The following is a 27,975-nucleotide window of genomic DNA, read 5'->3' on the forward strand; positions in this document are numbered from 1 at the left end:
ACTGTGGCATGGTTCATGTACTGGATGTTAAGGGAGTGGACAGCCTAGGACATTGGTAACGGGACACAGGAACCTTTTCCTTCTGATGCAGCTTCTAGGGTGGTTGATGACTGAAAGACATGACTGTGGACCACCTGGGAAGCAGGGGATGAGCTGAGATTTTCGTCCACACCCTGCTGCTCAGGTGTTCTCATAACACCACCTGCTTAGCTGTTCCCTCCTCATTGGCAGCCTTCACAAAGAGTCCAAGGGCTGATTGGGTCCTGGAGACTGAACCCTCGGCTCATCGTTTGAATCTGACCCCCACCCCACCTGCACTGATTTGGTAGCGTGAGGTGAGCTGGTTCTGTGACAGCTCATAAGGTACCTGCTCTGGGATAAACAGACTGTTTGGCTCTAGGGCTGTTGATGAGCCCTGGGACCCATTCTGGTGATTGAAACACCCGTATTGCAAAGAAAGCAAACAACATTCTGGGATGTATTAGTAGGAGTGCTGTGAGCAAGACACGAGACACGATTTTTCTGCTCTACTCTGTGCTGATTAGGCTTCATCTGGAGCACTGTGTCCGGTTCTGGGAGCCACATTTGACACAAGAGGTGGGCAAATGGGAGAAAGCCCAGAGAAGAGCAACACAAATGTTTAAAAATCTAGAAAACATGACTTGTGAGGGATGATTGAAGAAGCTGGGTTTGTTTAGTCTGGAGAAGAGAAGGTAGAGGGGTCATGATACCAGTGTTCAAGTACATAAAAGATTGTTACAAGGAAGAAGGGATAAAAATTGTTCTCCTTAACCTCTGAGGATAAGACAAGAAGCAACGGGCTTATTGGCCACTAGACAAAAATTCCCAACTGACAGGGTGGTTAAACACTGGAATATATTGCTCCAGGAGGTTGCGAAATCTCCATCATTGGAGATTTTTTAAGAGCAGATTAGACCAGTGGTTGTCAACCTTTCCATACGACTGCACCCTTTTTAGGAGTCCGAGTTGTCTTGAATACCTGAAGTTTCACCTCACTTAAAAACTATTTGCTTTCACAGGAGTGTCACAGACCGATATTACTGAACAATTGCCTGCTTCTTAATTTTTACTATACAATTATAACATAAATCAATTGTGTGACGGTTCGGTCACAGAGATCCCCTTGAGGCTGTCACTTAATGTGCTGAAAATACCGCCGAACCTACCTACCTGCCCTCTGGGGTGCCCCATTACCCTGTCCTGCTAAGTCAGCCCCTCTGGTCTCCTCGAGCCATGGCACAGAATTGGGGGTCCCAAATCACAGCAGAGCAACACAGACGCGGAGATCCACTCAGCCCTGGGAAGGCTCAGTCAAAGGAATTTGAGACAGTATTCAGGTGCATGGTCCCAATGGAACCAATAAGGTTACCAGGTGTCTGGTTTTGACCAGATAGTCCAGTATTATCACCTCCTGTCCAGTAAAAAAAAATCAGAAAATACTATACACCTAAAATGTCCGTTATTTTCGGATTTTTTTTCCCTGCCAGGAGGCAAAAATACCAGACACCTGTCAACCCTACCACACTCAGCAACCGGGCCCAGCCCCTGGGCCCCTCCCGGACCCCCCTCTCAGCCCCCCAAGTCCCCCCTCCTCCCCACTTACCTGGTTCCACAGGGGAGCTTTCTTCCAGCACAGAGTAAGAAAACAAGATGGCCACCAGCAAAAAACCCCTCAAAAACCCAAAGGCCTTAAAGGGGCCATGCTGTTTTTTTGTATTTTTATTTTTTTTTGCTCAATAACTTTGGTCTCCCCCCCCTTTTTTTCTCAACAGTTTTTTTTTGGGGGGGGGGGCAATGTTCGGTATTTTTGATTAAACCATCTGGCAACCCTAGGAACCATAACCCCAGATAAATCCATCTTACTCTGCATAAATTTTATACAGAGCAAGCTCATAAGGTTTTCATCCCCTTTATCAATGAAAGAGAGAGATGCACAGCTGTTATCCCTGATTTACACTGGGTTTATTGATAAACAAAAGTGATCATATTAAATATAAAAAAGTAGGATTTAAATGGTTGCAAGTGATAGCAGACGGATCAAAGTAAGTTATTAAGCAAAATAAAACAAAACACACCAGCTAAGCCTAATACATTAAGAGAACATGGTACCAATCATAATTTCTCACCTTAGTTCTTATTTCAGGTAAAGTCCTTCTCGGTCCAGAGACATTTTTTGTGATCTTAGTCCAGCAGTTCTCCTCCATCCCTGTTGTTTCAGTTCTTTTGTTTCCAGGTGTTTTCATGGATCTTCTCAGGGTGGTGAGACAGTCTCTAAAGCCAGATGAAGACAACCATCGTATACTTCCCTCATCTTATATAGAATTTCCCTAGGGCGGGAAGCCTTTGTTCAGTTCCTCCCACTCTTGGGTTATGTCTACACTACAAGGTTTTTGTGCAAAAATGGCTGTTTTTGTGCAAAAACCGGTGGAGCGTTCACATCTCAAGTGTGTTTTTGCACACAAAAAATAAAATAAAAAAATACAGTAAATCGACAGGACAGAGGGCTTCCAGTAGAGTAATTCCTGTCCCCACGAGGAATAACTCCCTTTTGCACTAAAGCTCTTGCGCAAAAAGGGATGTGTGGATGCTCCGCAGGGGTTTCTAGCACAAAACACAGGTGCTCTGATGGCATTCTGTTAATGGCAATCAGAGCTTTCTTGCGCAAGAGCATCCATGCAGTGTGGACGCTCTCTTGCGCAAAAGCACATTGCTTTTGTGATGCGTTTTTGAGGTGTGGATGCACTTTTGCGCAAGAAGTCTCTTCCACAAAAAGCTTCTTGCGCAAAAACCCTGCAGTATAGACAAAGCCATGTGGAAAAGTACCAACTTCAAGATGGATTCTGGCATCAGGTGACATGGACACATGTCTTTGTAGCAGGTCTGCATGGAAGCAGTTCTCTCCCACCCAGTTATCTCTTGCTAAAGGGCTATTAGCTCTGTGTCTGGCTTTATTATCAGATACAGAATGATACATGTATCCAAAGAGAAAATACACATGCAGCAGATTATAACTTTTACAGTGATATGTTACATGAAGTATTTTGCACAAAGCATATTTGAGCCACGTCATATTCACATTCATAGGGTTATGAATATGGTCTCAGTCACAAGCCAGAACCTTTAGAAAAAGGCACCTCTTGCCCTCAGAATGACCTGATGTGACTCATTGTGCAGTGCTGCAGCTGGGGACCAGTGCAGGCAGCCACATACCTTCCCCTCAGTGGGAGTTTTCATCCCACAGGTAGGAAAGGCAGTAAGGGTCAGAAATGATCCACCCCTCTTTTTAGTGTCCAGACTCGGGGTTGCTGCTATAGCAAGCGATCACAAGGTTTAACGTCATTGTCATTTATTCTTGCATAACCCTGCAATTCATCTGCTCCGGCAGCAGGGTTCTGACACTGAGACCCCTCTGAAATCCCCCCTTTCTTTGTCTTTTTGCAGGTTGTTGATGGCCTCTACCTGGGAAACATCCGGGGTAAGTGTCTTTCGCTCCTTCCCCCATTGATTACTCACCATGCGCTATTGACCTGTCAGTGCACTAGGTGTTGAACAGAAAGACACAGTCCCTGCCCACCAAGTAAAGAATCCAATGATCTGATCCTGTTGGATCCTGAGTGTCTCCTGCAAGGTGCTGATCACCTTCAACTCCCACTGATTTCATTGTGAGTCTCTCAGTGCCCACCCAGGACTGGGCCTGTCTAAGCCAGAAGCTGTATAAATGGGGTACGCACTATGAAAAAGCGGCTTTCTCCTTCCCATGGAAGCTCTAGAGCAGTGGTTCCCAAACTTTTCACCATCAGGCCCCCTTTTTGATTTTTGAGAACCCCCCCCTGCATAGCAGCAAAACTTGTTGAGCAAAAAAAAAAGGAACAGATCGGGGCCAAAAAAAAAAAAAATAGCAAAACGTAGGGGGGGATTAACGGGGAGGGGAGGAAGGAGGGCTGGGTCGCCTCGCATACTCCCTGGAATTTCTTCACGCCCCCAAGTTTGGGAATCCATGCTCTAGAGAATGGCTCTCAAACACACACATGCGCTCAAACATGCCTGGGTCAGTGGGGGACCTGCAGACAGTTCCTTGGCAGGGGCCCTGGAGCTCTTCCTCATTGCTGGGCCACAGAGAACGGTGTCCAGTAGGACCCACATCCGCACACGTGGCTAGACACTGCTAGGTCCCTCAGCCCAGTGGCCTTGTGCAAAAAGGGAGCTACATGCAGTTCTGGCGCCAAGGAGAGAGACCTATTCACTGCACCAGAGCCATTGGCTGGCTCTGGGGAAGTTCAATAAGCGCATTGCAGCCCACGCTGATGAATTTACCCACCAAAGTGAGTTGATCCAGCTCACCCAGGCCAATCAGGGCAGGGAGGGAGTGCGCAAAGTCTCTTCCTGCCCTGCACTGGGCTTGTAACTTAAAGTCAACCGCCAGCTGCTGCTCAGCTGGTGGTTGACTCTAAGCATGGTGCTCCCTTGCAGGGTGGGGGCAGGGAGCGAGAGACTTCCCGTGCTCCTCCCAGGCCCTGATTGACCTGGGGGCAGCAGTGGGGAGCACGCAAAGTCTACTCCCATTGCCAGGGGCATGATCACCTAGAGGGAACCACCGCCTGTTCTGAACAGCTGGTGGTTCTCTGGGGGGGGGGGGGGGGGGAGAAGGGGAGAGACTTTGTGTGCTTCCCCCAACCCCCAGGCCAATTATGGTCTGCAGGGGGGGAAGCAGGAAGTGTCCTGGCCTCGCCCCTCCAGTGCACTGGGAGCCAGCCCAAGGCTCCGGCCATGAAAGCTGCTGCCCTTTTACAGCTCGCATGGTAGCTGCTCTCTGGGGAGCGATTAGGTGAGGCGAGGAGAGCCCCTGATGGTTGGCCCATCAGAACAGCCACGTTGCTTGTTGAAAGAAGGGCCCAGAAGTGTCTTTATGTGCCTCTGGTATTGCTGATGGCATCCTCATTCCCCTTTTGATGGGCCAGGAGTTCTCCCACCAGCACTAGGAGGAGGAGGAGAAGAGGCAGGAGGAAAGAAAAGGAGCTATGTAGTGGAGGCTCTTTGGGCAATGCGAAGTCTGCCTTCAATCTGCGTGTTTGGCATGGAGCTGGCAGCAACCAGCGTGGAATGCACCAGGTTGGCTCCCTGAGCTGAGGAGAGCTAGCACGGTGGAGTATGAGCCTCGGATCGCAGATCTGACCTAAATAAACCCACCCTCCAGGTTACAAGTTCCTTGTGTCAGCACGGCACAGACTGGTGGGATTCTAGCAGAGGGGCAGTTAGCTTGAGGGTCTCATTTGCATATCACTACCCAGCATGCAGCTGTTCTCTGGGAAGAGGCTGAAAGACACCCCGGTGCTTAGCCTGGTGACTGACCTGAACAGATTTTAATGTGTTCCTCAGGACGGGTCCGGCGAATAGGGGATATTGAATTATTAGCTGAACCTTTCAAAATGGCCCCACCAGCACGGTGATGAAACGTTGCCAGGATACCTGGAGAATTGAGGCACGTGTTGTCTGTGAGGGTCCTACCCGTGGTACTGCCATGGTGCCCAACAGTGTGGTGTCTGGGCACCTCTAGTCACAACCATTAATGTGTTTATCCTGTGAGGGAGGATGGTGTTATTAACCCCATTGTACAGCTGGAGAACTGAGGCCCACAGGGATCACATGACTTGCCCATGGTCACACTGGAAGTCAGTGGTCAAGCAGGGCACTGAAGTGGGGTCTCCAAAATGCCGCACTAGCACTCTAATCACTGGACCATCCTTCATCTCTGCGTGGTTTCTTTTGTCCATTGGGCGTGTTGATTTTAGGTTTCTCCATCTCACCCATCACCGTAGTATTTAAGAGCTGAGCAGGGACTTTAGGCATTGTCTACAGTGCATGTGAGACAAGAGAGTCCATAACAGGCTGGTGCATTTTTAAAGGCTGGCCCTACAAATTTCTGTCAGGCTGCACGCTGCTACTCATCCCTCCATCTAGCCCCACCGGTCCCAGCTCTATGAAAGCAGCTGGGTCAAGGTACTGGAAAGGCAGATGTCACTTCATAGGTTTATAATGGTCAGGTCAAGAATCCCAAATGTGTCTCTCTCCATGACCTTTGTATGGTATCTGTGGAATACGTGTTTTACTAAACCTCACACGCCCTTAACTTCTTCAACTGTAAATGCCTGAGAGCAGGGACTGTGGCTTCCCATGTGTTTTCACAGCCCCCAGTCCAGTTCTGGGCGCCACATTTCAAGAAAGATGTGGAGAAATTGGAAAGGGTACAGAGAAGAGCGACAAGAATGATTAAAGGTTTAGAGAACAGGCTTCATGAACTGGGCTTGTTTAGTTTGGAAAAAAGAAGATTAAGGGGGGACATGATAGCAGTTTTCAAATATCTAAAAGGGTGTCACAAGGAGGAAGGAGAAAATTTGTTCCTCTTGGTTTCTGAGGAGAGGACAAGGAGTAATGGGCTTAAAGTGCAGCAGGGGAGGTTTAGATTGGACATTAGGAAAAAATTCCTAACTGTCAGGGTGGTCAAATATTGGAATAAATTGCCAAGGGAGGTGGTGGAATCTCCCTCTCTGGAGATATTTAAGAACAGGTTGGATAGACATCTGTCAGGGATGGTGTAGACGGAGCTTGGTCCTGCCTTGAGGGCGGGGGGCTGGACTCGATGACTTCTCGAGGTCCCTTCCAGTCCTATGATTCTATGAGAATAACAACACCCAGAGGATGCAGTTTTCCTATTGTATTTATAGGGGCCCTAAAGAAATGGCCTCTATATGCTCAGACACAGCTATAAGGAACCAGAAGTATCCAGTCACTGCAGTATATAGGCACCGAGGTCTTTATATTTAGCATAACGTGGAGCTTGCTTTGAGTCCTAGGGCTTAGCAACTTAGGCTGGGGGGTTTGTATTGATTTTTAAGGGCTATTTTCCTGGCAATCTCACATGTCTTTAAGCCTGAAGTTTGGGTGTTGCTCTGGACTTGCCCTGCACGTCACAGCAGACAGCCTGCATTCCCTGGAGAGGGTGACCTTTTTTCTCCAGGGAGCGTGAAGGGCTCTGTTCAGTGATTCACTCTCCCCACCCGCCGCCCTGCTAGATCTCTCAGCAAGTTAGTGATCGTATTGCCTAGATTGGCATGGCTTCCATGGCTGGGGTATTCGGCAGGGGCAGCTAGAGAGGAAAAATGGGCCAGTGGTTTGGGTAATTTGAGTTTAATTCCCTTCTCCAGCAATGTTTCTTTGTGTGACTGCCTCTCCATTCTCTGTCTCAGTGATGGGATAAGAGCACGGTCCTATCTCACGGGGGTGTGGCAAGGGTAAATACTGAAGGAATAGAGGCTGCTTAGGGCCCGTCGCAGGACCACTGATGGGGGACTCTAGATGACTGGTGTGTTCTCAGACTTCTACTCTGGCCCAGATGGGAAAAGTGCCTTGCTACTCAAGGATCTGATTTCCCTGACGGAGGGATTCTTGGCTCCTGTGTGTAGAAGAGGTGCGCTCTTTCTAAAGGTCAGCAAAGGGCTAGGTGGAAGCTCTGTCAAGGAGCGTTCTTTCCAGTTAATTTATTTCTCCTCCCAGTGCTGGTTTTGAAAGGTGTCAAATGCTCCTTAAGCGACTGGGCATTGGTGAGGTTTCCATGGCGCGGTGCAGCGACAGAGCAAAGCCAGGAATGAAGAGAGAAAGGCTGTACGTTTGTGTGGCAGTCAGGGCTGGCCCGTGGCTATAGGTGGACTCAGCCACCGCCTAGGGCGCCGCTGCCCGGGGTGCCCGATGATGACGTCACGGGGATGCCCCCCCCCGATGTCAGTCCATTGACAGCCCTGCAGAAGGGGTCACCGATCGTGCGTTCCGCCTGGGGCGCCAGTTGCTGCAGCCAGCCTCAAGCCGCTCCTGGTGGCAGTAGAACCTCTCCGTGGATCGACCGCAGAAGCCAGGAAGGCCACAGCGAGAAGTTGACGTCGCAAGCAGAGGTGTGATAGCAGCATGGGCAGGCATGCCTGTGCTAGATCGCCACTCGTTCGAGTAGCAATGAAGCCTGCCAGTCCAGGACTGAATGCATAGGTTAATCCTGCCAGTCCTGTGGCACCTTAGGGTGCATCTACACAGCACCCTTACCTTGAAATTAGCTACACAATATGCGCTATGCAAATTGTGTAGCTTATTTCGAAATAAGGCGCTATTCCAAAACATCCCTTAACCCTCGTGCAATGAAGTTTACAGGGACATCGGAATAGCGAGCCTGTTATATTTTGATATTATGGGCTTGCTCTTAAGACGTGGAATAGTTATTTTGGGATACCGGAGGTATCTCGAAATAGCTCCGCAGTGTAGCTTTAGAGACTAACAGAAATATATAGGATCCTGAGCTTTTATGGGGAAAACCCACTTCATCAGATGAACTGGAGTGGAAATACCAGAATCCAAGATATATATAGCAGTAAAAGAAGTACCTATCAATTGTAGGACCTGTGTTAATGAAGCTAATTACGGGTGTGTCTAGACTATAGGTTTTTTTAAAAAAAAACTTGCCCTGCGTCTAGACTGCTGCCACATTCTTTCGAAAATAAATCGAATGAACGCAGCAGTTTTTTCAACCACAGGAAACCTCGTTTTACAAGGAATAACGCCTTTTTCGAAAGTGCTCTTTCGAAAAAAGGCGCTGTGTAATGCAAACTGTGCTTTTTCGAAAGAGCGCATCCAGATTGCGGCTTGCTTTTTCAAAAGTACTGGTTGTAGTCTAGACGCTCTTTTTCGAAAGAGGCTTTTTCGAAAATATCTTTCGAAAAAGCCTCTTTCAAAAGAGGATTGCAGTCTAGACATAGCCTAAGTGGGCTGGATGTGTCCCATTCATAGTTTTTGATGTGAAAATGCGGATGGTAAAGACAGGAGAAATTGGCTTTGTGCGTTAACCAGTTTATGTCTTTATTCAAGATGAATTTGTAGATAAATTCCAGTTATCAGTCTCTCTGTAATTGGTTGGTAAAATTTCTTTGTAGAGGAATGGCTACTTTTAAATCCATGACTGAGTGACCAGGAAGGTTAAAATGTTCCTCTACCATGGGTGTTACCATTTCTGATGTCTGATTTATATCCTTTGTCGCAGAGACTGTCTGGGTTTGGCCAATGTACAGGGCAGAGGGGCATTGCTGGCATTTGATGGCTTAGATCACATTGGAGGATGTGCACGTGTATGAGCCCCTGATGTGGTGGCTTATGTGGTTAGGTCCTGTGATGGTGTCACTTTTATAGATGTGTGGACAGGGTTGGCAACGGGGTTTGTTGCAGAGGTAGGTTCCTGGATGAGAGTATCTGAGGTATGATGTGTGGCTGCTGGAAAGGATTTGCTTCATGTTGGGGGGGCTGTCTGTAGGGGAGAACTGATCTGTCTCCCAAGGCCTGTCAGAGTGAGGAATTGTTTTCCAGGTCAGGTTGTAGATTGTCAACGATATGTCTGCAGTGTTGATACCCACTGTGTGTAATGTGTAGGAGGGGACAGCCAGCAAAGTGTGTATTTTTCCAGAGAGAAAGGCAGCATTACAAAGCTGTGAGCCATAGTCATCAGTGGTTCTGCTGGGCCCAGATTTTCAGAACAGGAGGAAACACATTATCGCTAGAGTAGTAGCGAGGGCCAGAAGGACACTGGTGTGCAGCAAAGAGACAGCCGCAAAGTCCTGGGTGGTGTCAGACGATGGTCAGGGCAGTGAGTGGTGTGTGTGTGTGCTATACACCCGAGACTTCAACTGCTGAGACCGGGGTCCCTTGCAGCGGGCAACCTGGAGGAGGTTGACGAGCACCCCAATAAGTTTGCAGGGAGAGCTTATTACACTTCAGATTTTAGCTGCTAGAATCTGTGATTCCTTCGCAGCGGGCAGCCAGGGGGAGGCTGAGAAGTGCCCCAATGGATCTGCCACCTGGGAGTGACACAAATCCAAACGCCCAAGCTCTCCCTATATCTGTCCCTTAAGACCGGCTGAAGTTCTTTTAAATTGTGCCTGGTTCTGTTACAGCAACTGAAGGAGTCAGGTTAAAGCTTAAACAGTTACAGGTTTATTGAGGAAGCTTATAAATCATATGGTTGCAATGGCTATTGTTCTATTTCTTAACTGCTAGCAAAATATAGATCTTAAAAATGGTTACAAAGAAGATAAAGATAGGAAAACAGAAATAATAGTACCAAGTAACAGCTTAACCTTTAAAGAGCTCTAAGTCTGTGTACACTTAAGACAGAGGACCACATCCAGGTACAATTTTTACCCCCTTCTGTGCCTCTCGACTCCAGCGTGTCAGGCCAGGGCCGGTCCCTCAATTCCTAGGAAAGACGAAAATACGAGGTGGGCGTCCCCATAGAACCTCGGAAGGTCAAACACCTAACCCGACCAGCAGGTAGAGGATAGAATGACACTCAAAAGTGAGTGTGCTGCTGTACCCATCTTTATACCCATGGGGTCACGTATTTCTCTTTCTTATCTGTGATGCCAAATAGTGCTGGTCTGCCTTTTGTGAGACCAGTTCTTACAAGGGAGTTGTGAACTTAATTTACACTTGTAAGAGAGATAACTAAATTGGAAGTACTGGGCATTCTTTTCTCAGTGGGAAATTCCTCTCCCAGGGACTGTGTGTTCGTATCAACATGGGTGCCAGCCGGGTACTTCTCGCAGCCTCGAGGCCAGCTTTTTGCCTTAATCGTTCTCTCCTCATATCTATGTTTTCAGCTTCTCAGGATCAGATGAGCCAGCATAGACTATGCTGATTTTATTGCGCCTTCTCTGTCCTGTATGCTTCAGAGAGGCAAATAAGATGGATGAGATGGGGGGGCTGTCTGGCTACAGGTGGGTGTGGGCTTATTCTAATTCTCAGTACTTTTCATTCTCAAATCCCTTTGATATTAACTCATTACTCCTCACCCTGCTTGGGAGAGGTAGGTGGAGAGCCAAGTCTGAGTATTCCATTGAGCAGTGGGGGAAACTGAGGCACAGAGCAGCTGGGTGGCTTGCCCAGGGTCGCAGAGGGAGTTGCTGTCAAGTGCTGGGATTAGAACTCGGACATTCTGGCTGTAAACTGGAGACCCACCTTTGCTTTGTTAGTTATAGCAGCACCATTTACAGTCCTAGGTGGACCGATAGAATACATCTACACTGCCTCCCAGCCTTGGTTTGCTTATTTGTAGGGTGGGGGGAATTGAGACCCCCAAGCTGCAGCATCTACACAGCTGTTTAGAGCACTAGTGCAAACCTGATCCAGGTTGCCGTGTAGACATACCCATCTTTGGAGCTGTTTTCCTAGACTTGCTTAGAATTCTTGTGTGCGTGCTGCTCATGGTTTATTCCTTTCCCAGAGTGAGAGACGCCTGAAGGAGACAGGCACAGGGAACCAAAGAGGTGATTGGCAGGGGGAGGGATTGGAAAGTTTGTGTTACTGCAGAACAATCCTGCAACAGGTGAGCGGCTAAGCAGGATCTGGGACACACTATGTAGTCACTAGAGGGAGCAGTTTATGTCTCTCCTAAGCATTGCTACCAGATGCTGAATTAGCCACTGCTGCCTTTAAACAGGAGAACTTGCTGTCATTCCTATGGGCTGGGCACATCTCTGTGCCTGTTTGCAGGAGGCCATGGGGTCCCAGCTCTGGAGGGGAATTTAAATGGTAAGAACACTCCAGACTTGTCAGTTTTCCAGCTGGTCACAAAATGGCTCTGCTCCACCAATGCGGCTGGTGGAGTTCTCATCTTAATGCTGAGAGTCCGGGCATCTTCCAGACTGAAAATAAACCAAAGAAGTATGGAGGAGGAGAATATCTACATCCACAGTCTCCAAAAAGCTGGGAAAGGGTGACTGGAGTAGAGTTCAGAACGTCTCAAACTCCGTTTCCGTTTACATATGAGAGTGCACAATGCCCACAATCTTTTCCACTGTCAAAAGATTGTGTGACTGGATTGAATGATTCCATTTCTGAATGGTGTACCTTTCCCGTCCCCCCAGGAACCCACGCTGGCACTAGTAGAGGTATGTCTCTCACAGGGCTGATGATATTTTCCCATCAAAGCTTTTTTTGGAACATTGTTTTTTTGATTAAAGTAAAATGTTCCTGCACAGTGTCTGTTCTCCTCAGAAATGTTTTAGCTTAAAAAAAAAAATCAAACCCTGAAAACTGAATTTGCTTTGGCTGAAAACTGAGCTGTTTTGAGGGTATGGCCATTTTTGTCCAAATATTTTCTGACAAAGTCAAAATTTTCCACTGAAAATTTCCGGGAAAACCAAACCAAACGAAATTGCATTTTTGTTGGAACTTTTTCTGAGGGAGGGGGCGAAGGGGAAGAATCCAGAGTTTGACCAGCTTTAATTTCTAATAAGATCAGAGCTACTAGAAATGGGAAAGACCTGCTGGACCATTATACCAAACTGACACTCACGTGATCTTAGCCAAAAGACCGCTATGTGTTTTAGCTGCTGAAAACTAATATTACTACTTTACGGGCCAATTTTTAAAGGCAGGGTTGGGTGCTTATAAGTTTAATTCTGCCTACAGATTCCGAGGATGGAGAAAGTTTGACAAAGAACGGGATCACCCACATCCTGTCTGTGCACAACAACGCCAGGGCCGTGCTGGAGGTGAGTGGGAGTGCGTTCGCAGCTGCAGCCTGGGGAGATGGGAAGGAGGGAAATATGAGAGGTGAGCATTGCTGCTACGAAGTGGGGAAAATAATGCTTTCAGGAGCAGGGGCTGTCCAGCTCAGTTTCCTAATGTCCCGGAAGTGCTTAGAGATCTCTGGAGAAAAGACTTTGCTGCTATAATTAGAGCCTTGCGTGGATACACAATTTCTAGCCGCATCCTCATCTGACTCTGCAAAAGAGAGCCACGGATATTGATATTGACAGCTGTGGAACCTCATGCATAAGAATGGCCATTCTGGGTCAGACCAACCATCCATCCAGACCAGAGTCCTATCTGCCGACAGTGACCAATGCCAGATGCCCCAGAGGGAGGGAACACAACAGGTAATCCTCACGTGATCCCTCCCCTGTCACCCATTTCCAGACAAACAGAGGCCAGGGACACCATTCCTACCCATCCTAGCTAATAGCCATTGATGGACCTAACCTCCATGACTCTATCTAGCTCTTTTTTGACCCCTGTTACAGTCCTAACCTTCACCATGTCCTCTGGCAAGGAGTTCCACAGGTTGACTGTGTGTGTGGATATCAAGCAGATATCTACAGATTTGTAGGGTTCAAGATCAAAATTTGTATCCTCATCCATATCTGCAAAAATGAGCTGCAGATACCTGCATCTACCTCCACGGATGTGGATAACTGTGGCTATAAAGCAGATATCTGTAGCTTTGCAGGGTTCTAGCGAGCTTGAATGCCAGGGAGGAGAATGGGTGCCTGCTAGACAGAATCTGGGCCACGAGAGGGCATCCCAGCTCTGTGCAGTGGTGCAGGCTTCTTGCTGGCTGGAGAAGAGCTGGGCATACGGGAGGGGGCGTTGCAGCCGTTCGTGCGTGAGTCAAGTGTTCCTCGTTTGGGAGCCCCGTGTGTGTGCAGATAGCTTGGTACGCACGCAAGTTTGCATCCAGGCCTTTGGCAGCTCCAGACTTGTACTTCTGCCAAGCACGCTACATGGGCAAATTGGGGTGGCCCAGGGCCACTTTGAGGCAGGGGGGAGTGGAGGGCAGGGGAGATGGCACTTTTGTGCTGGTGGCAGCTGGGTAATGGGCTCAGGAGTTGGGTTTGGGATGAGTGGGGTGGGTGCTGGGTGCCTGGCTGCTGTCCGATAGACGGCGAACCTAGACATGCTGCCGAGGCGCAGGCAAAGGGAGCGAGTTTAGGAAACAGCCCTTTGGGGCTCCTTGAAATGAGACCCTGTGTCCGGCCCAGGACAGCCTAGACACCTTGTCGTCAGGTACATGCCCGGCATGGATTTTGCAGATGAGTCCGTGACCCAAGGAATGGTGCGTGGCCTGCTCGGCTCATGTGTCTGCCACGAATGGGTAGGGGCCGCTCTCCCCATCCCCAGCAAACACGGAGGGCTAGGCTGGACAGTCCTTCCGGTCATGAGCAGTGCACTTGCTGCCACCAGCAGGGAGCTCACAAGCGTGCACCGAAGAGCGTGTGTAAGGGAACAACTGAACCCGTATCTAACCCCCCCGTGGCAGGCCCTGTAACAACAACTCCGCTTCCGAATACCTCCCCACTTCTTTGCTTCCCTCCCCTTTAAGCCTCTGCCTCAGGGAGGTCACAAACACAGGACCACTGGAGTCAATGGGAGTTGTGGCATTTGCATGGTGGGGAACAGGTCCTTTGTGTGACTGGTGGCTGGCCCACAGGCAAGCGGAGTTTTCCTCTAGCTCAGGTGTTGGCGGACGTTGGTTCTGGAGCTACCCGGGGCCACCCATCTACCCAAGGATATGAGCAGTAGCGGGGGAGGGAAGAAGCAGGCAAATGCCACTAAACTGCACCTTGTCCCAGTGGGAAGATGACACAGCCACGCTCTTGTGTGACGGGATGTGTGAGGGCTCTGGTGCTGGTGTCTGCTGCAGCCTGTGGATTCAGACCAGCACCTCTGCCGGAGGCTTCCCTTTTGTCAAGGCAGGGAAGGGGACTTTCGGGCTGGTCAGGAAGTTGGTTTTCTCACACTCAGTACAATGTCTCTGCCGAGGGCCAGAGCACCTCTAGTGCTCATGCAGAAGGAATCGTGGTGGGGAGGGGCAGCTGCAGCAGCTCTGTTTTTGGCTTAAGCAGGGGTGGGGAACCTTTTGTGGGTCGGGGGCCGCTGACCATGGAAAAATCAATGGGGGCCACACACAAGTGAGAAGCAAACAGACAAACAAACAAACATAAATCAACACCCCTCCCGTCCCCAAGTGAGAAGCAGACAGACACTCCTCACGTTCCCCTCACACACCAGAGCCTGCGGGCTCCTGGACTAGTAGATTTTGTGGCCCCCTAGGCTCTGCTTGGGGCCAGAAAGGAGAGTTAAGTGTGTGGGATGAGGCTGCTGGAACACAGGCTTGGAGGGGTGGGGTCTGGATGGACGGGAGGGTGCAGAAGCAGGCTGGGGTTGGGAAGGCCGGGCAGGGTACAGGAGCAGAGGGGTGTGTGGAATCTGGGCAGGAGAGGACCCAGTGCTGAGGGGGGCAGCCCCAGTGCTGAGGGGGGGCAGCCCCAAGCCTCAGGGACTGGATCCAGGCAAGCCAACGCCAGATCTGGCCCTCGGGCCTTAAGTTCCCCACCCCTGGTTTAACGGATGACCTGAGAGGGTGAGGTAGCAATAGGACTCAATTTTCAGACATTTTCTTGTTTAGCGCAGGGGGAACGGTGGGACCCCGTTGCAGTGCACTGGAATTCTTGGCGCTGGGGGCCTGTAGCTTCCCAAAGAGCCAGAACTGAAAGCCCCAGCTCCACGCCAGTTTGGGGATGGTCCGGAGCAGATCTGAGCAGTGCCACTGGGGCTAGTTCTAAGGGAGATAGACGTGAAGAGCACCAGGCAGTTCTCCATCCTCTGCCGCTCTGGGTGGGAGCCAGGGGAGGGTAGAATTGCAGAGTGAAAAATAGCAGGTTAATAGGAAAAAATAATGGGAAGCAACCCAGATCCCCCTTAGCTAGCCCCACATCCTCAGGCCCATCTGCAGCACCAGCTCTTGTGTAAGTGCGCTGCTGCCCTCTAGTGGATAGGAAAGCGAATATGTGTGAACTTAGTACAGGTTGAACCTCTCTAGTCCGGCACTCTCTGGTCTGGCAACCTCCATTGTCCGGCATGACTTTAGTTAGCTGGATATACACTGAACGTGGGTGTGGCCAAGTTTCCTGCTGTCCCATAAAGTTTGTTTGCAGTCACCAGTCCTGGCTCTCAGTGTTCTGTGCTGTTATTTAGCTCTAATATTCCCCTAAATGTCTTCTAAGAGCCCAGTAAGCAGTGGAAGTGTTGGTCATGCTGCTAGACAATATTGACCTCCCATGGTTTGGTAAATTGTCTGGTTTGGCACCAGTCAGATCCCAAGGATGTCGGACTAGATTCTACCTGTACCCATGCCTGAGTCAGCTGGTTCTGCTGCTTGAAGCGGTATTTAACTGACTAGACAAATCCATACATCTCTTGTGCCTCTCGGTCTCTGCAGCTTCTAAGCCCTCCATACTTGTGTTCCCCACTCTCCTGTCTGATAGTCTCTCCCTTCCAGCGACTGTTATTATTACCAGTTGTCTCCCTTGAGCGAGATTAGGGCCCCATTGTACTACGTGCTGTACATACACTTAGCCAGAGACACCCACTGCCGAGAAGAGCTTGCAGGACAAAACAGACAAGATAGGTGGGAGGGGAAACTGAGGCACAGAGCCAGGCAGTGACTTGTACAAGGGTACCCAACAGTTCTGTGATAGTGCTAAGAAGAGACTCCAGGTTTCTGGAAGCCCAGTTTCACGTGCTACCATGCTTCCTCCCTGCTGGGCCACTCTCCTGTTTATCTTCCACTCCTCTTGGGGAGGGAGTAGGCTCCGTCCATATTACAGTGTGGGTAGGACTTTCCCCTAGCTCCATAGGCTGCAACAGTAACCTGAGGAGCTCAGCAGCTATTCTGGAGGCCGGCATTGCCATTCAAACATCTCCTGTAGTTGGGGAAACTTCCGGCCAGGGTGAAAGGTCAGAGGGCATTCCCCCGGGAGCTGTTGCATGTTCACAGTGGCAGAGACCTGGTGTCTTTGGCGTGGAAGGTTCTTGGGTTGACCTCTGCCGATGGCTGTGTGGCCATGCAGGGAAGCAGAGGATCCTGGGTTTGTTCCGGCAGCAGTGGGCCTGCACTGCTGGGCTTTCCTTCTGCCCAGGAGAGTTACAAAGAAATAGCAGCCGGAGGCTTTTCCTCTAAGGGCCATTGAGTAATTTGTAAAATCAGAGAAACGGCTGCAGGAGCAGCAGCTGCCTGGGAGCCGTCCTTGCCAGAGCCCGGCCACGCCAGACGGGTGGCGAACCACAGCGCGCTCTTACGACACGTTCGAGCACGTGGGACTGGAGGAAAAGGGGAACCGGAAAGGCATGGTGGATTGAGCAATGTGTCAATCACAGAGCCAGGCAGGGAACCACAAACCCCAGCGCTGTTCCCATGCAGGCAGCAGCGCTGTCCTCTTCCCTCCTCCGTCGGGGGAGCCTGTCTCCAGCCGGGCAGAGGAAACGGCTCGCAGAGCAGCAGTTAATTCCGGAGGGGAGGCGGGGGAGAGGGGAGCTGCTGGCAAGATGCACAGAGGAGCTAGTCACAGGGCTGGAGGCGGCAGGCAGGGCCGCACATCTCACTTTGGGGGCAGGTGACTGCTTAGTTTGTGGCTAGACCGGGTGCTCTGGCACGAGGCCAGCAGGTGTCAGATAGGCCAGCTGCAGCTGCATGGCCCTGTCTCTTCTGACCACAAGCTGCAGCCCCGAGTCGTATTCCAGGGCTGCGCTCAGGTTGCCTCGGCTAATGCACCTCACGCCAAGCAATGCTCGAGAGTCCCCTACTGACACACCTCACGCCTGACTTGCAGCCCCCCTGCTTGCCCAGGCCTGCAACCCGCTGTGCCAACCCCCTGTGCCAACTCCCCTCCCCCCCCCCGCTACCCAATTTCCCTCGTCCCTTTGGCAGCAGCTGCCAGTCCGTGTCAGAGCGGGCAGTGGTTTGGTGATGTGTACGGATGAGGAAACCACCAACCCCCTTTTCCCCAAACTAATTTGGAGTCTCTCCATTGTGCGAGAGGCGAATTCTCACGCTAGGCAGAGGGTTTATAGAAGGGCAGTGTTCCCGGGAGATTCACCGCTGTGCATCACACCCAGCCTCTTCCAGCTCCGCTGTGCGCTCTTCCTAAATGGGATTTGCCTGCGCCCGTGTGTGTTGTGGGCGGTGTGTGTGTTGGATGTGGGTGTGCACACGTGTGCAGGAACTCTGCGTTTGAAAGGAAACAGCCAGCTCTGGGAAGTCACAGTGGTGATGGCACCCAGACACCAAGGTGATGGGCACAATACAAGTGTCTGAAGAGGAGAGACTGACCAGTATAGGGGGACAGAGAGGAGATGGCAAAGAGATCCCGGAGCAGTGTCGCCCACCTCTTACTGCCTGAGGGGCAGAGCTGGCCCTGGGGCTGGGCAAACTGGACCCATGCCCAGGATGCTGTAGCCAGAGTGGGAGGGGCAAGTGGCATGGGTACTGCTGTGCAAAGGGGGTGGAGGGTACTGGGCAGGGGGGCAGTGTGGCTGGGCATGCTGGGTGTGCAGGGCTGGGGGTACAGGTGGGAGGAAAGTGCAGGGGCTGGGAAGAAGGGAGCATAATGAAGGGGTTAGTGGTAAAGGGGGCACAGGATGGAGGTGCAGGAGTTGGGGAGCCCAGGGCTGCCAGGAGAAATGGGGGGGGGTGCTACGCCCACAGGCGTCAGGGCCCCCCCAACACAAATTTTCCCAGGGTGCCATTGTCCCTAAGGTCGGCCCTGCTGAGAGGTGGATCCAGACCATGGCTTTCCCCATAACAAGGCCCCGCTGAGCTCTTGGCAGAGGCTCAGGCAGAGAGAGAGATTCCCCCAGGGATGGACTGTCCGACTGTTCTGTGGCCTCAGTCTACCAATGGCTCCCAGGCCAGTCCCCTCCATAGCACGGCTGATCAGCACAGCCTGGGCCGGGGTACTGCAGGCTCCCCATAGCCATCTTTAGGGGTACAAAGGTGGGTAGTTGAGCCTGTAGCATGCCCCCCAGCTCGGTTTGGTCCAGGTTTATCTGCCCCCCACGCCTTAGCCAATAAACTGAGCATTTTCCTCTCACTCCCTGATACATGGGAACAGCCAACAATATTCCCATACAAATGGGGGGGAGAGTGTGTGGGGGAGAAACTTCAGGCAAAAGCTTCGTCAGGAATTTCCACTACATGCATCTGACGAAGTGGGTCTTTGCCCACGAAAGCTTATGCTCCTACACTTCAGTTAATCTATAAGGTGCCACAGGACTCCTCGTCGCTTTCTCAAATATATAGTAGATTAAGATGTGTTAGGGCAAGAGGAGGGAGTGCCATAGGTGTGTGTGTGTGTATATTCTGGGTGTGTTGGCTAATGGGTGTGTGAGTGTATAAATAAGGAAAGCAGGCTCACTGGTGCATGTTGATATTAATAAAAGGCAGGTTTATGGGAGAGTGTACATAAATAATACTAGAAGATTTACCTGGTTTTGCTCAGGTCTGTAACTCAATATATATATATATATTTGGTAAATAAAATGAAAATGTCCAGGCTTCACTAAAGTCATTGGTCTAGGTTGGGGCTGGAGATGAGGGGTTCAGTATGCAGGCTGCTCTGGGGAGGGAGGACTGTCCCAGCCCTCTCTACCTGCAGCAGCTTGGGGCCAGGTGAGAAGCACCTCTTCATGGTTGTTGCAGCTCCAGTGGGCACAGGCAGGGAAGGGGGGCATGCCCCCCAGTGGGGACAGGTTCAGGTTCATCTGCCCCCCGTGCCTCAGCCAGAGTGAAGAATGCAGCAAGCTGCACTTTCCCCTCACTCTCTGACGAAAGGAGACAGCCAGCAATGTTCTAGTAGGAATTGGGGGAATAAGCCCTGGGGGTGGGAGGCTCTGAATCTGGGGCAGGTCCAGGATGCGGGGTGGTGGGGGGGCAGCCTGCGCTTTTCACCTGCCTGGTGATTCTGTCTCTTTTCTGTTTGGTTTTCTAAGAAGCAATCTCATTCCAGGCACATCCCATGGTCCTGGCATAACCAAACCCCGGCCTTGTTTTAAGTTATGATAAGAGGAAGCTGCATATCAAATGTGGTAGTCCTAGCCTCCTATTTAGGAGGAAGTTCTTGAACAAACAGACAGATATGGACAGACAGACACACACAGAGATACACAGACACACAAACTCTCTCATATGTATAGAGATAAAGGGAACTAACTTAATCCCTATAACCAGTGCTTTTTTGGTGACAGTACGTGCCAGCATGGCATTCTGGCACCTATTTTCCCATCATACTTTAATTGAATGGGATTGTGCTCTGGCGTACCGGCACTTATTTTCTGGGGTGGCTTGGCTCCTGACGGAAGCTCGCCCAGGACATGCGATGCAGCTCTTAAAGGGGCCATGACTGCATTTTGGCCCCCAGCGTGTTTTTTTTTTCTCAACAACTTTTCCTTTTTTTTTTTTTGCTCAACAACTTTGAGCCTGGAGTGCCGGCACCTTTTTTCTTACAAAAAAAAGCACTGCCTATAACCATAGGTTTTCTATATAACTAGAAAAAGGAAAAGGAGCGATAGGAGTGATTGCATGGGTAGATGTTTAAACACCATCTTCCTAATCCAGGTGAGGCCCATACCTACCACAACTAGCTTCATGGGAGGTGAACTCGTTACCACATGTTCACCCCCATCTTCAACATACACTGGTTCCACGCTGAAAAATAGATGGGAACTGTCTGTGTTCTAACCAGGTTCCCGAATGGTGCCAAATTCTTGGCTGTCGCGTGGTCTCAGCACTTGGTGAAAGTCCCAGCCACGTCCCAAGATGGACCCATGTTGCAATTAGTTCAGGAATACTTGGGTTGTAACTACATCCCCTAAATATGGGCTTGGAAGATTCTCAGATCCTTTTCCATAGCTTCACCACGGGAATCCCAAGTGTCCCAGCACTCAAGTATTGGCTGCACCATGTCAAGTTCACTTTATTTTGGGTGTTCTCCATGGAACACTTGACTTCATTAGGAAAAACAAGCCCTTCCTGACTGGGATCAGAACAGGGCTCGCCAGAACGATGATCTGCTAAGCAGGAACAGTGGACAAAATCCTGGGGACAGTATGATGTTCATGGCAAGACTCCCAGTAGAGTCCATGGAGCCAGGATTCCACCATGTGTTTTAAACATAGATGCTCTTCACTGGGTTTAGGTGTGATGACACTGTGAGCCCCTCATCACAAGGACTGTCCTTAAATATGTGGAAAGTGCCTGGCAGAGGGGGTACTGCCCTAAATAAAGAATAACTCCTTTTACTGATCTGGACAGGGGCTGGTGTTGTCTGAAAAGCGGGCTATAAATCAGCCAGGGTCCACAACTTATGTAATCCAGGAAAATCAATGACATGTTCCTATCCCTTCTTTGGGGAATTTTTACCCATATTCCATCCTGGATTTTGCGGAGGCCTTTGACTTCAACAGGGCCAAGGATTTCATCCCAAGCTGGTAGGGCTGCCAGGTGTCTGGTATTGGCCCAGACAGTCTGCTATTTGCAGCTCTATCTGGAAAAAACCCAGAAATTACTCCAGTATTTTCAGTTTTTCTCAGACGAAAGGCCGCTTGGAACATTGTTCCCCTGCCACGTCTGGTAAGGGCGGGGGGATCGTGGGGATTTAAAGGCACCATAACTCTTTTTTTTGTGAGGTTGTTTTTTTTTTCCTCAACAACTTTGGTCCCCGTGGTGGTGGTAGTTTGTTTGTTTGTTTTTTTGCTCAATCAATTTTTTCCTGCTATGTCTGGTATTTTTATCTGGCAACCCTACAAGCTGGCTGTCATACAGCCAATGTCAAAAGCAGGACAGGCATACCAAAGAGGTGCTGTGTTTTGTAGCTAGATTTCATCACCCCAATAACAATTTGTGACCTCCTGGATCCCTGGAACAGTCTGACCATGGAGTGACAGACAGTCCCTGGGGCTCTCCAGTCTATCTTGCCACCCATGCAAGCTGCACGTCATGCTAAGTAGTGGCCTGGACTAAAACACAACAAAATAGTTAGTTTGCTCCTCGTCCTGAGAGACCAGTCATATTCCAATTGGTATCTTAGCTCTCACAGCACTGCAAACTAATTAAGGAGTTAGTAACTAGGAGAAAGAAATGAGAGTTGTATTTGCGGGCTAAAGGAGGCAACGTCTATGCGCAAATGAGTATCAGTCTATGGTTCCAAAAGATGAAGGAGGGGTAGTAAACCATCAGCCTTGAATGCCTATTCAGGGCCAACCCAGTTTGACCCTGGGGATCTCTGCCTTTTGTTTCTTAGTTCCAGCGCCCTTGTAAGAGTCCAAACAGCAAAGAGATGAACAATGTTCACGTCACTTATCTTTATTTCCTTCTTCCAGCATTAATACCTATAGAACGAGACCTACTGCCTGTGATTTCTCATGGGTGGATGGGGTAATCAGCAAAGCCTTTGTCCTTGGATGGCCCACCGCCTAATTTTAATAATCCTTCCTGAGGGGCGGGGGGGGGGGGGGGGGGGGGAAGTCACATGTTCAAAGCAGGTGTTTTGACAGTGCTATAAAACAAACATGTTTTACCTGCCAGCATGGAATTCAGCCACTCCAAGTGAGATGAACACAGGCAGCAATTTACGAGCATTTTATAGAAACTAAACTCATCCTTATAGGTTTATCTTGAACAATATTAACATAGAAGTGAGCTGGTCTGGTTTTCAGCTATAAATGTGTCAAAGCTCAGATGACGCCCACAGACCTGACAAAAGTTGACATCTAATTCACCAGTGTCATGCTGGTGAGGGTGCCAAAAAAGTCTGGGGCCAAGGGTAAGAGGATTGTAGAGGGTGGAGATTTCTGGTTACAAACGTATTGAAGGTATTGTAATGTCTCTTTCCTTCTGTTTCAGGACATGACATATCTCTGTATATCAGCGTCCGATTCATCGACTCAAAACCTGTAAGTTTGGTCCCAGTTTTTAACCTTACATAGGCAGCAAATTTTCAATTTTCAGTGATCGAAAGTTCAAATTCTAACGATCACCCCTTCATTGTTGGGATAATCTTTGCATCATTGCTGAGTGTAAAGACAGACTGGGTGTTAACAGCATGTCTAGATTTTACGCGCGTGCGCGCACACGCACACGCACACACACACACTCACACTGTCTTTCTCTCATACATAGAGGTTTGTGTGTGTGTGCAGAGCCAGTCAAAACTGGTGAACTTGTTTGTCTCACGATTTCTAACTTGATTTTGTGTCAAAGGATTTGAAATGGATCCATTTTTCATTTGCTCAGTTTTTTAAATTGCCATTTCTCCCCCATTTTTCCTTCCAAACTTTCCTTGGAAATGTTTGACATGATTGTTAAAACTTTGCATATACAAGAGTTGATAAGCATTTTGATAAAGTTTTCAACACTAACTTTAAAGGAAACATTCGAAAAAGACACATTTTTCATGACTCTCCCCCGCCCCTGCAAAAGCTGACCAAATAGACCATTTTTGCCCCAAATATTGTTTCAGAATAAAAGCCATTTTAAAAAATAAAATACCCCCTTGGATATGGAAGAGACAGGGCAAGTGAAACAATCTATTTTATTGGATGCTGTGTACAACCTTTGGATGTGTGTTGACCAGGTCTATTTGTATAGATGGATACACATTAATAGCTACAACTGGAGGCAAAAGTGACGAGGAGTCCTGTGGCACCTTATAGACTAACTGAAGTGTAGGAGCATAAGCTTTCATGGGCAAAAACCCACTGGAGGCAGTGTGCTGCAGTGAGTAAGAGCCCTGAACTGGCTTCTGTGCCTGGCTCTGCCATGTGACTTTGGGCAAGACATTGCCCAGCTCCGTGCCTCAGTTTCCCCACCTGTAACATGGGGATGATGATGATACTGACCTCCTTTGCAAAGTGCTTAGAGATCTGAAGAAACAGACTAGCTAAGAGCTAGGCATTATCCTGGAGTGTATGGCTGCGTCTAGACTGGCATGATTTTGCGCAAATACTTTTAACGGAAAAGTTTTTCCATTAAAAGTATTTGCGCAAGAGAGCGTCTATACTGGCATGTGCCTTTGTGCAAAAGATTTGCTTTTGCGCAAAAGCATCCGTGCCCAGTATAGACGCTCTCTTGCGCAAGAAAGCTCCGATGACCATTTTAGCCATCGGGCTTTCTTGCGCAAGAAATTAACGTGGCTGTCTAAACTGTCCCTCTTGTGCAAGAATACTTGCGCAAGAGGGCTTATCCCTGAGCGGGCGCGTTGGAGTATTTGTGCAAGAACCACTGATTTTGTACAGTACAAAGTCAGTGTTCTTGTGCAAATATTCGCGGCCAGTGTAGACAGACGGCAAGATTTTGCGCAAAAGCTTCTGCTTTTGCACAAAATCTTGCCGGTCTAGATGCACCCTATGTGTATGAATATCTGCATGTGCATCGGGGGGCTTTTTCAGGAACCCCGTCATTCCTGCACACGGTGCCGTACTCTGCAAGACTAAGTTTTATTGAGGTGCTACTGCTTTCACATGCATGCATGATTGCCCTCTGGCTGGCAGATTTAGGAAATTCCGTGCCCTCCCCCCCACCCATGCTCTGAAATCCACGCAGCTGCTTTCACACTGCAAAACCCTCTTCCCAGGTAAGATTCAGCCAGGGGCAGAGCTTATTACAGCTCCCCCGTTGTGTATTGGGGGATTCTGTGGATTTTCTCTTTCCCTGGCCCCTGGGGCAGCTGAAGAATGGGCTGAGTAGACAAGACTTTTCCTACTGCCAGCCTTCACTCTGCTTGAAGCGAGATAGTGCCAGTGCCCTCCACATCCACTGGATCCAGGGGAAATTCAGGACCATCCAAGATGGTGACCCCTCACTTGTAGATGTCCTGGGGCACAAAGCCCGGCTCTAGACAGAGGGTTGCATGTTTGGAGTTGGAGGTTGTGACTTCTCTTCCCAAGGCCTCTTGCATACATTGGCCAACCCTTGGGGTGGTACCATCCCTGAAAAGGCCATGGCATCGCCTCCTCCTTCCCCCCGGACGTAATCCAATGGCAGAATCTTAAAGTGGCCTTGTCACAACACTTCAGTTGCAACTCTTCTGTGCTGGGGCACAGACCTTGCTTGGGTGCTCCAAAGCTGCACGTGCACAAATAGTATGGGCTTGCCCCATAATGCCGGTCCGACAGGATCTCGCCATCCCATTTCCACAAAGAAGCTGTTACGTTCCCATGCAAATCTGGGTCTCGGATTGCCCAGAATTGTAGGAGTGCAAGGTCAGCAGTTGCTTTGGAAACATCTCTGGGTATTTGGAGAGGTACTAATATTCCACTGGAAAGTGCATCTTTTGGAGAAAGAGACATGCCCCAGCCTACTAGTTCTGCTGGCTCATCTTCCCACTGCATGGAAAGAGACGTTTTACAAGAAAACCATTCCTCTGCAAGAACAGGATTCTCTCTCTGTCTCTGGGTTTTTTTTTTTTTAATGGCATTTGTGACAAGTCTATGCAAAACTGGGCACAGGAAGGAAGAATTGTTCAAGGAACTATTTTTTGCACATTGCTTTATACCATAGATTTCACAATGCGGGTGAACTTACAAAGGATTTCTAAGAGGGGAGGTTTGTAACTGGAGACCTTGGCAACGCATAATGTCCGATTACACTAGGAGATGGCTGGGAATTGAGTATGTTCCTTGGAGTTGATGCCTGTAAACCTAAGAGAGAGGATTCTGGTGGCTGACATGGATTTGGGAAGTCAGCTGGTGTAGAGTCAGCAAAAGTGGGTTCCCACGGTGGGGAAGCCAGCACTACATTAAAAACCTGATGCAAACAACTATAGAAAAAGGCATGGCCAGCAGTGCATTTCCGAGGCTGGCTTTTTGTGGGACATGAAGTCAAAGGCTTCACGCAACCCCAGAGAGCAATAAAGCTATCATAATTGAGACCCTGGGTTTTTGGGTTTTATTTTGTTTAACATTTCCTAGCAATGTATCAGTGTTTATTACAAAAATAAAAAACTGGATGAAAATTGGTGCAAAAAATTAACTTCTGAATAAATAACCATAAGAATTTAAGAACGGCCATACTAGGTCAGACCAAAGGTCCATTTAGCCTAGTGTCCTGTCTGCCGACAGCGGCTAATACCAGATGCCCCAGAGGGAATGAATAGAACAGGGAATCATCAAGTGATTTTACCCCTGTTGCCTATTCCCAGCTTCTGACAAACAGAGGCTAGGGACACCATTCCTATCCATTCTGGCTAAAAAAAAGTGATAGACTGATCCTCCATGAATTTATCTAGTTCTTTTTTGAACCCTGTTAAAGTCCTAGGTCTTCACAACATCCTCTGGCAAGGAGTTCCACAGATTGACTGTGCATTGAGTGAAGAAATACTTTGTTTTAAATCTGCTGCCTATTAATTTCATTTGATGGCCCACAGTTTTTATGTTATGAGAACAAGTAACTTTTCCTTATTCACTTTCTCCACACTAGTCGTGACCTCTATCATATCCCCACCTTAGTCTGCTCTTTTCTAAGATGAAAAGTCCCAGTCTTTTTAATCTCTCTTCATATGGCAGCCATTCCAAACCTCTAATAATTTTTGTTGCCCTTTTCTGAACTATTTCTAGTGCTAAAATATCTTTTTTGAGATGAGGCAACCACATCTGTACTCAGTATTCAAGATGTGGGGATACCATGGATTTATACAGAGGCAATACGATATTCTCGGTCTTATTCTCTATCCCATTTTTAAATGATTCTTTACAGGGGTAAAATGTTTGCTTTTGTGACTGCTGCTGCACACTAAGAGGATGTTTTCAGAGAACTATCCACAATCAATCCAAGATCCCTCTCTTGAGAGGTAATAGCTAATTTACCTAATCATTTTGTATATATAATTAATATTAGGGAACAGGAGGCAGAAAAAAATGGAACAAATAGAGGAAAGTAAGAGTATTGGAAGTAAAAGCAGGTTAATGCTGTGGTTTATGTTATGAGCTGTACATTAATAGTACATACATACATGCACATAGGCGTGCGGATCTTCCACAGTATAGCTTTACTTTAACAGACAGCCTTGCATTTACACTTGGACTAACTTATAAACATAAACGCAGCTACCTAATGCAGTGTCTTGGCTTTTCTTAACATAATAAATATTTTCATGTTCTTGGGTGGTCTAAAGTTTGGGTGAAAAATTGGTAAGCAAATAGCAGCTTTTGCAAATCCCAGGAGCGAGTCAGTAAAAATCAGTCCGAACTGAAAATGAAGGGCCTTCCCCATAACACAAGATCAAAATTGACAATGGAATGGAAAGCATGACGGCTTTCCTACGGCTCTATAAGTTGGGAGTTGTTGACTCATGGAAGATGTTACCCAATCAGAGAGCTGGATTTGGGCTAGTTTCATGACCTAGCCACAGGGCTTTGTAATGGTATAAGACATTTCAAGCTTCATTCACAGCCTTTGCTTTTCACTTCCTTAGCCTGCCGCAGGGGTGGGACAGCTGTGGGAGCTGTAGGCAGCCCCAGGGAGAGAGGTGGAAGGCGTGGCAGCATCATGTGACTAAACACTCATCACAGCTGATTCATTGTGTCAGCTCCAAATGGAAACTTTCTGAGTTGTCCTTGGACGGAAGGATGGTGGCAGGTGGCATGTGGGGACGGAGGGCGTTTGCGGCAGAGAAGATAGGGGGCTATCCCATGGGGGTGTCAGGTATGCAAAGGGGCCTGGGAGGGAAATGAAAAGGAATATCTAAGAGATGAAGATAATTGACAAAGCCACCCATTATTTCTATCGGAGAGAGCAGCAGAGTGGGGGAATCCATATCAAGGCAAGAGAAGCTAGCAGAGAATTGATTGAGGATGTCAAGGTAATGAAGGACAAAGTCCCTTTCCCATAATGTGAAAGCAAAGGGTCCGTGGATGGGCTTGTTCTTCAAGTGACATAACCAATATGGAGGCTGTCCACCACCGCCGCCACCACCCATCTTTCGCGGCCACAACAGAGTTAAAAAGCGTCCACTCTCCTTTGCGATGGAGTTGACTCTCTTTCCTCCTCTTCTTGGCTTGCCTGACCTATTGCCTGACAGAATGCGTGCTCCAGTCAGGTCTCTCTGCAATCAGTGTGTCTACTGAAAGAGACGATTGATTTCCTAGAAGTGAATGGGCTTTTTAACAATTCTTACTTCTCCTAACCTCATCGTCCCCAGTTTTAATGATCCAGCTAATTTGTAATGTTCTTCTGCAACACCCAAACTCTAGCCCTATAAGTCATCTCACAGGCTACGTCTACACTACAGGGTTTTTGTGCAAAAACCCATG

At 48.8% G+C, this 27,975-nt stretch overlaps 1 protein-coding gene across 5 annotated transcripts in view; it reads left to right on the top strand.

Moving 5' to 3' along the window:
- The window catches only part of LOC102456181 (dual specificity protein phosphatase 22-A-like), a 67,050-nt gene that overhangs the window by 9,441 nt on the left and 29,634 nt on the right, over positions 1-27,975 (top strand). For 3 of the 5 annotated variants that reach the window (XM_025178615.2, XM_075939949.1, XM_075939948.1), the window contains 2 exons: positions 3,463-3,496; positions 22,571-22,620. In XM_025178615.2, the coding sequence (XP_025034400.2) occupies positions 3,470-3,496; positions 22,571-22,620 (77 nt within the window). In that variant the 5' untranslated portion in view covers positions 3,463-3,469. Of the gene's footprint in view, positions 1-3,462; positions 3,497-12,519; positions 12,603-22,570; positions 22,621-27,975 lie in introns of all 5 variants that reach the window. The other 2 variants (XM_075939950.1, XM_006137364.4) reach the window with 1 other exon arrangement.

Source organism: Pelodiscus sinensis, chromosome 12 (assembly GCF_049634645.1).
Source record: "Pelodiscus sinensis isolate JC-2024 chromosome 12, ASM4963464v1, whole genome shotgun sequence".
In the NCBI taxonomy this organism is placed as follows: domain Eukaryota; kingdom Metazoa; phylum Chordata; order Testudines; family Trionychidae; genus Pelodiscus; species Pelodiscus sinensis.